Source organism: Myzus persicae, unplaced genomic scaffold, assembly GCF_001856785.1.
Source record: "Myzus persicae strain clone G006 unplaced genomic scaffold, MPER_G0061.0, whole genome shotgun sequence".
Classification (NCBI taxonomy): domain Eukaryota; kingdom Metazoa; phylum Arthropoda; class Insecta; order Hemiptera; family Aphididae; genus Myzus; species Myzus persicae.
The window spans coordinates 95731-110437 of NW_019104221.1; the positions used below are offsets into that span (position 1 = coordinate 95731).

Here is a 14707-nt window from a genome sequence, read left to right on the forward strand (position 1 = left end):
TTTTCAATAATGCAGTTATTTTGCAATCTATAAAAATGATTTTTAGAATTTTTAAATATACTCAAAGACAGTATTTTCGAACGTTTATTATAATTTTGTAATATTTAAGCCATTTAAGAAGTGTCCTGTGGTGATATAAACTTCTGCTTTTTGAATGACAACGGTGGTTTCTACATTATTTACTAAGGGATAATTATGGGGCCACAATGAATTGAAAATTATAGTTATTAATTTTAATCTATCAACATTTGATAATTTGTAAAAATGGTTCAATCATATGCTAAATATTAGATTCAATATTTCATTTTATGTTTTTAAAATGATCAAACTATCTACAAAATAGTTTATACTAAAAGAAAGCGGTGGTTCACTTGAAAAATTAAAGTTTGTATCGCCACGGTGGAGTATGCTGGACACAATTAAGTGGTACGAAAAATCTCAAGTATCTATTCGAAAATATGGTATTTATGTAAACATTTACATATCCAAAAGTATAAAAAAATGTTTTGAATAACTGCATTATTAAATAAAATGGATGATACGGTAAACGGGGTAGCCCGGGGAACCATCCTATGTACATTCTACATATTATATAGCTGTGTATAGATTTTTGAAAGTATGACAAACTAATTTTATAAATTATTTATGTGTTATTTACTTATTTGACACTTTGACAGTGTTATTTTTGAACAAAATTGTTGAACAAATAAATAAATAAAGAATGAGGACGGTCACGAGTCCTATCTATAGAATAGATACGCATCAATATGCAATTAAGCATACATTTAGTTATTACTTGCATAGGTTTACAGGTATACCATTTTTTTTAATATGTCTGTAAATAATATTATATTATATTCAATGAAGTAATATGTTAATGTGCCTCTTCAGAGACAAAATGCTGACAAAAACACCTGCTGTCATCATTAAACAGTCGGGAGGTTAGTCCATCAGTCTTAGTAAAAATATCACAGGATAAAATATCCGAATAATATTAATCACTTAAATGTTCATAATTTAATTATTTACTAGTGTGGAATAGTCACCGATCATTTATTTGAATCATTATTTTATTGTTGAAGATATTCTGTGTACATGATCTTGTTGTAAATTGACCATATTAGAAATAAAATGATACTATTTTTTTTATTTTCTCGGGATATTCGTTCGATTTAATATTGTACTTTAATTATCATTTTTATTCCACACGCTGTAAGAGGTAAAGAATGTGACCGACAAAACAACATAATAATATATAATAAATAATAATTATTTACCATATTATTTTATAACGTGCCGATTCACTAAGCAGAATACTAGCTTTGGTTATTATGAATTATAATACTCAATGTTTGATACAGTCAAACATAATATAATGACCGTCAACGAATTCAGTAACCTTGGGCATTCAGTCTTTTTTTATCGCAACAATAATGCACTTTAACGACGATTTTTGTATTATTTTTTGTACTATTTACAGATGCGAGATGCGTAACAAATGCCTTCAAAGTTTGAACTTCAAACACTTTAACCTATAAACCAAGCATGATTCACACGGTAAAATGGAACTTGCGCAAAATAGGCACAAAAACTGATTTTAAAAACATTAAATGAATTCGAAAATTGGGCCAAATTCTAAATTTCAGGTGTAACCAATCGACAATCTTGTCACTAAATGTATAGTCAAGACATGGAACTACGATGGCAAAATGAACCATCGGCGAACCCGGCTGACCGCGCTTTGTCAGAGTTGGACGATTTGTCCTGAGATCCTCAAACGTCATCAGCATCAAGTCGGTCACGGAAGACAGCTCGACCAGTGGCGCGTCGCCGGCAGGAGTACCATCTGCCTTGGGTGGACCAGCAAGACCACGATGATACGCCAGTGGTTTCGAAGAGTTCGACAGCAGATCCACGAACACTTGGCGCATCACTTCCGTTTCTGACAGTACATTCATCTCAAGCGATGCAAAGCTATTTGCAGACATGATGATTTTTTGCTAATTATGCAGTACAAGGGTAAATTACGAAAGTGAAATAAGTTGTACAGACAGTAAATAATATATCAAATAATTAGATGTGCTCAGTGCGACAAGCAGATAGGTTATGACGTATACAAATTATATAAAACACTTATCGTGTTCCATAGCAACAAAATTATTTGTTGTTTCTGCACTCCGGATATAAATATTAACTTATTGATAATTGATTATTATTTAAAATATTAATCTTAAAATTTTAAAAAATTGTCCTAAGAAATTAAACAAGTTATAGGAAAGCGAGCGCAGTAAATTCCAGGTTCTCAAGAGGTTCCTATACTTTAATATTATACAACGCAATAAACTAAAATTTATTATTCCATGCACAGTTTAAAACCTTTTATATTTTTGTGTTAACTGTTTAGGTACCTACTCCAGCGGAATAGTACCTATAACTTAGTATTTTCGAAAATGTCATTGAAATTAAATGATAAATTATAATTTATATAATATATATAGAATAAAATACTCTGTAGTGCTTTTTGATGCAACCTATTACCTATTGACTAAAAATAGATCGTAAACATTATATTTCTCCACGATGTATACGTTATCGTTAATCGTCCAACAATTATAGGAATATCCGAATATTGGATGAATTATAATGAATTATATTATATGTCTTACGACCAAATAATTATACATTTTTTCATGAAATTTTCGATAGTTAAAAAAACATAAAATTCATGGTATTTCAATAAAATAAGAAAAGTTAGATATAAAAAACAAGGGGTGCTAAATTTTAACTTGGAGGTGCTAAAAACCTTTTTGCACTCCCCTAGTTGCGTCACCGCAGATAAGCAAATCATAAATAAAAAATTATAATTATATCATTGAAATTACGATTTAAGTATACTTATCGATTAATTGACCAAACTGCAATATTAGTGCTAAGCGCTATAGAGAACTATATATAGAACTATTTTACTCTGTCATAATATTCATATTATATTAAAATAGTAACATCGATGATTTATTAAATTGTACAAGTCTCAGTGAGGATTCATTTTCGTATAAAAATTAGAAAGTATACATCATTATTACGTTATGATTACATCGATAAGATGATTCGTATTTGTTCGAACTTCTGCGAACATTTAATTCAATGGTACCGACGCATAGATATACACAGTGATGGAGACTGGAGGATGACAATTTAAATTAATTAAGTGAGTATTAAATAAGAAATAACAGGTCTATGTTCTCTGTACGTAGTTGTCTTACATTCTGAGTTAGTTGATTGTATACAGTTATCACACCTTATTCAACAAACAATTTTTAAGGATTAATGGTTATATATAGAAATGTAGAATGTATATTATAAATTTGATGAATGTACTGAATAAGAGCGTATTTATAGTTGGTAGGTTGTATAGTAATTAAGGCTAGGGTTTTAATGACCCAAAAAACCCCCGAAAAAATACCCTAAAATAATTTTTAAATGGTTTTTGTTTCCACATAATATTGTACAAATATGTCGATACACACTCGTGAAAGACAAAACACTTACTAAATAGCTAATGTATTGTAAAACCATACGTAGGTTGGGTACTCACCACATCACTATCATTTAATTTGACAATTAAGATAGCTGAAGATATCGAATATTATTGTTTTCTTATAAACCTAATTGTTTTTATTATCGATGGCGAGTATTTATAAAAATTCTGATATTGAATTAAGTTATCATTTGTGTTACAGATCTATAACTGCCATCGAAAACTTCAAGAGTAAATGAAAATAAATAAAAATATTACATAGTTTTCAATCAAGTATAAACAACGTCATGAAACGCAAAAAACGACCAACAAATGCAAAGTAAAAACCATTTATTAAAACTCGCGGTTGACCAAATCACATTTTGAGCTTGAAAAGCTATACCTTGTGGCTTGTGTATCAAAAAATAAAATGCAAAATTCTGTACTATCCTACATTTAAACTATTTTTTGTGCTTTGGTTGAGTTTCCACTTTTAAAAAATTTTCAGGAAGTCGAATGATCTTAAGCCAACTATAACAACATTTTAACATAGATACATTTCGTGTTACTATATAAAATTAAACAAGTTACTGTTATTTCTTTTTTTTTTTGTTAAAATTTAGTTATTAAAATAATAAAGTACGATAAAGTATAAAGTATAATAAGTATAAAAAGAAAAAAAAATGCCACATATTTTATTTAGTATTGTCTATGAGAGAGACATGAGAAAAATGTTCTTTTTTAGCGAAACTTAAACAAACAAAAGTTTGGTGATCGTTGACTAACGGTTAGAACAAAAGTATATCAAATGGGTAAGAACATCATATATTCGTTAAAAGTATAATCAAATAGATAAGACTCAGTTATTTATAATAAACATGTTGCATATGTATGTCGGACACTGCATGCCGCAGGCGATAAGATTTTACGACGCGACCGCGACGCCTCTCTTGTTGAAATTTATATTTAAAACTCTAATATATACAATACTACACAATCATGTGTATATATCTATATATATATATTATGGCCATACGGGCAATAGCCATATTATAATAATGTAGTACAAAATAGTAAATACACAAAATGACGTACGTAATATATTATAATGAGACTCGTTTGTGGGTTTTTCACGCTCGACCTCCTCACATATTATTATACTCAATCATTCCCGATATATATACGAGACCGTCATTATCTCCACCGTTGCTCCGTAAATAGTAAATCGTGAAAATCATCTGCGTGCATTATATTATGTTAAACCGACAGCGACGAGAGACTATATAATATTATATATATAGGTACCTAAACCGCGCGTCTCATAACTTCTGGCTCGGCTGTACATCCATGTCGGAAAATCGATTTGTATAACTAGTTTAAACTGTTATTCGCGTACTGCAGTCTATTAAGGTTTGAAAGAAAATACCACGCACGGTAAATTCATATTTCAATTTCCAACCATTTGATTCGCCACGAGTATAAGTGCATATAGGTACCCGTAATCTATGTGCACGTGGTTAAAGTGAGGTTAAAATATTATTTAAATTTAATAAATTAAAAAATCATGAATGTAAAAATGCAGGTAAGTGGGTGACGCTCTGTTGTACATTAGGTGTCTAGTGAGTCTAGTATTGGATATGTTAGATTTGAATTTTTTGGATATTTTGATTACCCAATAAACTATTTGTGCAGGACCTTGTTTTAAATTTCTAACAATTTGAGCTTAAAATTTAAAATTTTATAAATTTGTAACTACAAAATAATTGGTTAATTTTTAGTTTGATCGATTTTGATGAAATTTGAACTTTAAATGCTAATAAAAAAAATCTTGGCTAAGTATTTTTGATATTTTTAAACTAATATTGGAAAAATGTGTGAGGAGCCTTGTATTAATTTTCAAGTGGTTTTACCCAACGAATAACATTTAATTGACACTTAAAAAAAAAAAACGAAAATTGGAAATGACCATGAACGACTCAAAATGAGTTGAAATATTTTGCGAATGTTATCAAGTTTACAGAATAATAAAATAAACATATACCGCTGTAAATTTCAAGTATATTCTGTTATTAGGTTTTGAATAACAGCAAAATAAGAAAATCGCTCAATAAGAAATCGAGTGAATATACAATGTTGTAAAAATGTAGACTTCAAACGATCATAAAAATTTAATTTAACTTTCTGGTCGACATTTTTTTAATAAAGGAATCTTGTATTAAATTGACAAATTTTAGATATAAAAAGAAAAAAACTTTATGAATTTATAAATCATAATAATTTGCACATTTTCGTGACTTATACGAATCTTGTCAAAATTTGAACTTCAGACGGTCATAAAAAATTGTGGATTTAAGCTGAATATTTTTTATTTCCTATAACAATATCTTACGAGTTAGTAACACATTATTGTAAGATCAATACAGTCATCGCTCCTCTCAGAACCTAAAATAATAGTCTATTCATTACTCACCTACGTCACACCATTAAAAATCAAATAAATTTAGTCTATCAATATAAAATATGATTGATTTTAATGTAATTTTATGGCATTCAGTTTATAGCTTATGCAATACGCTAAAATGTAAATTAATTGTTATTAAAAATATCTTAGTTTGTTAAAAATAATTGTTAAAAATTAAATAATTACTGAATAAAAAATTATAAATATGAAAAGCTAATATTATGTTTGTACTTTAAATTTAGAAATAGAATGGCTCATTAATCAAATGCATTTAGTCATCAATCATAATATTGATTGATAATACTAGCTGCCAAGGTACTATGACATCATTTGTTGTCCTGTAAATTGTAATATATTATTTTTTTACTTTATAAGCAATAATGATTTTATACATATCAACACTTTTTAACTACCTATATGATATTAATCGATACAAATATACCTATACTTTGTTCAGTACTTTTGTTATTGTTAATTTTAAGGTGTTTAATGTATTAGACTTATTGACATTCATACTTTTTAGACGGCGCCTTGTATAGGCAATTTAGGGACATATACAGGTATTGAACAATTTACCCAACGCACCAAAGGCTACAATATTACCAATAACAACCAACAACGATACGGGAAATCAGCGAACTAGCTATACTTAGTAATAATAATAATAATAATAATAATATAAATTTACCATTTTATTTAATAAAGTACTGATAAGCTTACATTATACTATAAAGTTTCGAATATTATTGTAACGCGTAATGTACCTACCTAAAATATGATAAAAATATATGGTAACAGGCCAAGTCGTTTGATCGTTTGGCCAACTCGGATGTCAGGATCGTCATGATGGGACCGTGGTCAAACACGTGGTTACAGATTTTTGCTGAAGTCGCTACACGCCTAAACAAGCGCAACTTTACCGGTTTGTCTAGACATCACGTGAGCAAAACGTTGGGGCTCATCTCACGAAAACTTGACGTAAGTAGATCGTGTATATTGTGTCATAACACGATAAGCCTGTGGGGCTGGGCAAGTTAGTGATTATTTTTAATTGAGTTAATTTGATAGAAAACATTTTTAAAAGTTTAATGTTAACAGTTAATAATTATTCTATCTTTTTTTAACGAGGTTAAATTGTATTAACTTATTGTGTGGACACTGTAATTGACTTATTAACTTGAATTATTTTTTAAAAAATTGAATATATAATACACAAAAATACAGTAATATGGTTTAAAATAATAAAAAGTAAACGTTTATGCAATGTACATTATCAATAATAACTTTATTATAGTTATTATTTAATTATTTATAAACTAACGTAGGTAGCTCAATTAAAAGTAACTTCAAGTTAAGGTACCTATTCTGTTTATACTGATGGGTTAAAACTTAAGTTGATGAAAATTAAATTCCTTAATTTACTTAACTTTAACTTTTTAACTAGTTTATGCCCATGCTTGCATAATGATATGATAGAAATATATTATAATAACATCAATAACATAATGTTGTTATTGCTATACCTATACGAGTCTATGGTGTCGTCGTCGACGAGTTGTTTTCTTATAATGCAAGTATTATGTAGACGATTTCGTTATGACATCTAGCAGAGCACTACAACATGCATAGCGAAAATATGAATAATATAAAATATTTCAAAATATTAAATATAACAACAACACGGTTTAATAGATTCGATAAAATAGTCGCCTATGGCGAAACATAATATTACATATAGGCTTATCTTTTATACTTAAAATGTTAATTGTATTTTGTGGGTATTATAAACCGTTTTACCTACTCAGTGTTTGACGTAGAATGGAGTGTTTGTTTTTTGAAAATGAAAATACATAAAAATACTGCTTGTGAGTCATAGTCGAGATATAGAAATAAGAAATGCGTCGAAGTATATTTAAGATTTATTTTGTAATATTATTACAAAAACGATTACTTTTTTTTCAAAATTAAGGGTTTGTATAATAATATGTTTAAAAGTGTTCAAAAACTATCTTCAGGTATACAAGTATTTACCTAGGTCCTAGACTCTAGTGGTTATACTCACATACATGGACATATTTTAGCTAAGTTTCAAGAATACATTATTTTCTATTGAAATTTAAAAATATTTTACACTATGATATTATTTATGAATACATTTTTGGGTTTCGATATTTTAGCCATAATTTAACTATCACGTTAAGCACATTAAAATATATAATAAATTATGTACCGATGAACACTTCGTGTGCAACAGTGCGAAGTGCACGAATTATCGGACGTATACGTTTGGGGTAAAAATTTCATGGACATAGCCGATGCTAAGAAAAAAACGAAATTTGAACCGAGAAAAAATGAATTACAGTGCACCGTGAAAACGCAGAACGTCATGGATCTTTTAACTTCGAATTGGATCGACGATTATTTCACACCCCAGTTTGTACGTACCTTTTGTTTATTTAATATAATGTAACTATACAAATTTGTATTAAGACTACATCGATCATTGCCAAACTAAAATTATAATGTTTTAAAAGTTGATTCAATTTCGGTTTTATGAACATGAGTGCAATTGATTTTTGGTCAATGTTGATATTAAGCATATCGCACCTGAAATAAAAAATTTTCTTTTATAATTATTATTATATTTTTTTGGTCTCACTGTAATAATAATAAAATAATAACAATAGTAATATTGACATAATTAACGCGTATTTCAATTTTCAACAGTCACTCCAGTTCTCCAGTTGTGCAGCAGATGTTATGAGACTCATAACTTTTGTCCATCCAAATTTCTAATCTTACATTTTTCACATTCATTGCGACTTGATTTTTGATTTTTAAAAAAAAAATCTCGACTTGATTTTTTGCCAAATCGATCAAGCCCAATTATTAATATTATGTCATATTACTTGTGTGACGTGTAGGAAGCGATGCAAACCACAACGACCTACAGACATCGTGTTATATCGGCCGTGTGCCATCACTTAATCGACTGGTATCGGGGCACCGATGACAGGACAGTGTGCATGACGATTTCCGTACATCAACCAGAACAGATCAACGATGGCTTTTTCTCGTCGTATCCGGTGGTAATCGGCAAGTCCGGCCAAATGTCCGTTCGAGTGAGTAAAATGTTTCGTTTTTCGTTTCTATTGTTAATTTTCGCACATTTTAGATGTATAGATATAAACTAAGCACAGTATTGTGATCAGCAGTAGTTCCCACCCTTCCCTTGTTTTTTGCATCGGAAAAAATATATAATTAGATAAAAACTCATTGAATGAAAAGGAAAAAAAATGTGTCCAATATTATAAAATGCCTCGTGAAGTGAAAATATGTTAAGCACGTATTGTAAGCGTATTTGCTGAGAAAATTCGATTGAACGACGCCCTCGTCGTGTGAAATTTCCCCCCCCCCTGATATATTTTCAAATATGTATAGGCACCTTTGGAGTCTAGACCTATACTTACGTAAGTCACCCAAAACAGCCAAATCCATTGACACGCGTAGACTATGATATAAATATTCGATGGTAATAAAAATGATTAATACTGGCATTGGGCACTCAAATATTTGACAACTCTGTCTTACATACATAATAATATGAATTATTTCAATTTGTGTACCTACGACATTTTCTGGCATTAAATTGATATCCAATTATCGTTGTTTTAAATTTATCCTTTACCTACGAACAAAAGAAAAACGTAGTTATATACAAAATACAACAATATGATACACAATATTACGCCAATGCGAGTATTGATATATAATAATTATTATCTAGTTAAGAAGTACAATAAACTAAAAACCAATAAAATGCAGTGTTGCCGTTTGTTTTAGCACATTGAAAAAGATTCACAACAATTTATAAAACTGTACAGATATTTGGAAAGTCAACAAAAAGAAAGGTGCCTTATTCGCAATTACATCAAGTACGAGAGTTAAAGAATATATACCTACCGTTAAAAATACATGTTGTGAAAAAATTACACACATAATATTGTAATATCACGTATTAATCGTTATAATTGTTTAAAATATTGTTAACTTTTGACGAAAAAAAATGACAAAATAGACATTAGACGTTGAATGGAAATTTCCATAAATACTTAAGTACTGTAATATTAAAAAAAAAACTTTTACTTTGCTCCGAATCCAATAATGTATTATGGTAATATTAAAGTTATAAACACGATATTGCATGGTGTCAATTAATTAGCGTCAATATTATTATGGTATGGTTGATGGGAAAAGGACAATAAGACCTCGGGACAATAAGACCACGCGGTCTTATTGTCACCTGTGGTCTTATTCACCCTTTTTTTTGAAGTTATTAATATTTTATCATATCAGGCAATATAAGAGAACGTGACTTAAGACTTTCCACTCAAGGAATTCATAAAATCATTACATCTTTTAAGGTCTTATAATTATCCCTATGTCCTTCTTCCTCGTGTTTCGACCTAAAAAATAGGTCTACCCAACTGTGGGGTTATGACAAGATTATTTATTAGGGACAAACCAACCTTTAAATTGTTTACACCATGAACCAAAAAATACATAATAGGCATATAGGTAGTAAATAAATATCTATATACCTAAGTTACAACTAGCTAGGTAGTTAAATTTTCTTCCAAATTTAGCTGCAGTTGCCAAATTTTATTTGGATTAAATACAAATAGTAAATATGATACTTACGAGTATATATACAATATATTGATAAACATTGGTAAACATATCATATTATTATTAACATAAATATAGAAATAACAAAACTGAGAACTCATATAATCATATACCTACCAACCATTATAATAATTTTATTTATCAGAATAAAACCACAATTAACAACTGTTCATTTTTTTGTTTAATCGAATAATGAATCTTGAAGTATTTGCATATTAGTTAATCGCTTCATCAACATTTATTTCAAAATCTATTTCACATACTTATAGTATTAAATATTGAAGTAAGTAAATACTGGTTAATTTTTTAATGCAATCTGGTTTTTTAAGACTTTAATAATAATTATTATAAAAGAAACTTCCTCTTAAAGTATAGCTGGCATTGTGGTACCTATGGTACCTTCTTTTAACTTATAACTTATAAGGTTTTTCAACCCGTCACTTACCTTTATGTGAGAGGCAATGAGAGCCTTAGTTAAGTACCTACACGGCTGTATATATATTTTTTATTACACTATAGTGTAGTAGTATAATATAATCACACAATTTTTTAGCAAATACATCGGTGACTGCACACTATTATAGAATAATATTGTTTAATAACAAATCAATGCCGAGCCCAGAGATAATATTATATTCACGATTAAAGTATCCATTTTTTTATTAATTCAATAAATTTCAAAGCCTAATTTTGATTTTTTTTCATGTCTCGACACTTCTAGAGTTTTGTATTAAGTTATAGTTTAACCGTTAAGACAAAAAACAATATTATGAGATGAATATTGTGAGATGCCGGACAAAAAATGGACTCGCCACAATAGTGTATCTAAATGTCCTATAAGCAGAGTTCCGTGTTCTAAATTACATAGATTTATACACTCCGAATAATATTCTGTTTAAAAAAATAAATAAAAAATATATCGTGTCATCCAAAGAATACAAAAACTCGAAAACTGATAACAACATATTATATTATAATATCTAATATCTATCATCTATGGCAAAAGCCAATCGTCGTCACTCATCGGAGATGATTCACAATTATAATAATTTCATTGAACAAAATGTGTAAGGCAACAATAAACATTTACTCACATATTTCATTCTATTCAAGAAATGTTTATAAAAAATTCGATTTATTCAGTTCGGATTTAGTTGAAGAAAGAAGTTCCTCGATATGGCGTCTGAACTCAAGATATGGCCTTGCAGCTATAATGCTATATATTACCCGAAGAGTCGATGTATACGTAAGTTTGATCACCTATTTTTTTGGGGCTCAAATATTTACCTTTTTAGTCTCAAAATTAAAATGTATTGCCACAGACCATTTGCTACCCGGGTGAAGTAGGGGCATATGTTTTGTTCCCGAGCGCGCAACACAAACAAATACGCTAGCCCAAAAGACGACGGCATATCCACGTCGCAGAATAATAACATATTTATACAATTAAATATATATAAATAGTGTTGTACATACTAGTCATACTACAGTAGTACAGTACACGGAAGTTCTTATATCCCGCAAAATTCAACAATTTTTATTTTTAGTTTACATAAATGTTCAGTAATATATGAATATTACTATGCCGTCTGCTTGTGGTCGAACCGCAAATTAAAGTGACGCCGTCGTACATCAAACATCAAATTATTTTATAAAGCTGGGAAAATCGCTCTGCTGATTATTGAATATCTATAGGAAATTAAATAAGGAAATTTTTAATATTCTCGAATAGCTTAAAATATAAACAACTAATTCACTCAAAATTAATACATAAAATAATAATTATTAATTTCGTGCTCGACAGTATTCAGAGAAAAGATTTAACTTGGAATTTTACAAACTATAGTTGGTATAGTCGGTATACGGTCAATGTGATGCATTAGACACTGAATACCTTTATGTTAAATCTAAAAAGTAGTAATCACATTTATTTACAACAAGATTTTTATTTAATAAGTCATAAAAAAATATGCTTGTGCTTCGAATATTTAAATACCACCTTTATTAATTATTAAAATAATATGTACTTTATATATTGTTGTAATTTTTTTAAAATTATAAACTATTTTGGTTATTGTTATACTTCATTTCATTATCATAATGATCAAATCTCAAACACAGACCTCCTTGATAAAAAAATGTGTAATATACTATATATCTATGGTTTTATCATATTGACGTAGTATAAATTATAATGCAATCCGTGGCGATTGTCGAAGTAGTTGCAAAGACGCAAACGATCTAAAATTTCAGTTAGCAAAGCTGCAGACATGAACAAGAAACATGAAAATATCCGTACGGTTTTTTTTTTCATAATAAATCTCAATATTTTCAGACTTAAGTTCAGCCGTATATCTGATTTATTTCGTAGTGCACACACAATTCCGCCGAAGCCCGAAAGCGTCGATGTTTAAAGTAATTAATTTTGGTTTCATATTTTTTTGGTGATTAAATTTATTTTTTATACTTCAAATAAAAATGTAATTTCATGAAAAATATACTACCCCTATGTAGACACATATTTTATTTCTGAGAGCAAATGCATAAAATACGAGGGATCAAATAATATACAAACGCGCTCGTCGTCGTCGTTTTTCTGCTCCCTGATCGTAGAGTCATTTTATAATTATAACCTTTTTTTAAATACTTGAAATAGATATTCATTATACGGTTTAGTTTAGAAATACCGTGTGATAATACTTACAAGTGATTACTCATAAAGTCATAAGACACAATTTTAATTTATAACTTATAATAGTTAGCAGTTATAGGACACTATTAGGTAATTTAGTGTTATATATATTTCATTGTTCTATTATAATATATTAATATTACATTATAGTATAGTTGTATCCAAAAAACAAAAATGTTCACAGAGTGGTAAACTCACTATCCTAAAAAGTAATCACCCCGTACGAGTGACTATGAAAAATATACTTTTATACTAGTATAATTATCTTTATATAATAGAATAAATAGTAATGAAATAAATAGACACGGGCGTTCATATATTCTAAAATTTTGTAGTTATTCAAACCTGGGTGTATACGAGTTAAAAAATTTAAGTTATATCAATTTTAACTTTTTAACTTCTTTTAGATTCCGAGCGGAGCGATGAATGTATTGATTTTACAATTGATTTTCTTTTTTTTCTGTTATCACGTTATTTTGGGAGAGTAAAAGTGTAGATAATTAAATTAGTTAAATTTTTATAATCATTTAAAACTGAAATTTTGACAAAATTGGATATTCATTCCATATATTCAAATAGGTTCAAACAAACCTATCATTTTTGGCAAAACTGATTAATGGTCAAATTGACTCACCTGTTCTTTTAAACAAACTTAATTTTAGAATCCCAGTTTTTAATTCTCGTAGTATTTTTCCATTCCATATTCCCTTTTATTCTGTGAATTATTTGCGAAACTGTCCTATGTAACGCATGATGCGACTAGCGAATGAGGATCCATCGTTTCTATTGGGGGGCTAAACCATTCCTAAGGTAATGTTTTACAATGTTCATTTAATTTCTTATATTTTTACTGTACATACTTTAGTTTTAAGATTAATTTCAACATTTGTATTGGGCTTGTCCCGTTTCATAAATAAATAAATAAATAAATATATCTCATATAGTGATTTTTACTTATTTTTTTGAAATTGAAAAACTAATAATTGCTGCAAATATATAAAATTCACACCATTTGTTTATATTTCCAATTCATATACTTATAATACAATTTTCAAATTATTTTGACTCGCTTTAAGCTGCTTACAAACAAATTGAATTTTGAATTTTTTTAGTTTATTTAGTTTTTTTTTTCCATAATCGTTAATAAAATTGTATTTGTTGGGGAAAAAAGCTTGAAAATTCAATAAAATGCTCCTGGTAGATATTTACAATATTAGTTAAAAAATATTTAAAATACATAGGTACGATTTTTATAATAAGCATTTTAAGTTTAAATGTTAACAAAATTCACATCATTTAAAATGTACAAATAATTTTATAAATTAAAATTTTTGAAATATTCAACATT

General features: G+C 28.6%; 1 protein-coding gene across 1 annotated transcript; it reads left to right on the plus strand.

Moving 5' to 3' along the window:
- Positions 1 to 5093: 5093 nt before the first annotated feature.
- Positions 5094 to 9979, plus strand: LOC111040157 (malate dehydrogenase 3, cytoplasmic-like). Its single transcript, XM_022323915.1, is given in 6 exon segments — positions 5094 to 5099; positions 6777 to 6956; positions 8233 to 8415; positions 8903 to 9100; positions 9822 to 9915; positions 9918 to 9979. Coding segments are annotated over 6 exon segments (723 nt in total).
- The last annotated feature ends 4728 nt before the right edge of the window (positions 9980 to 14707 follow it).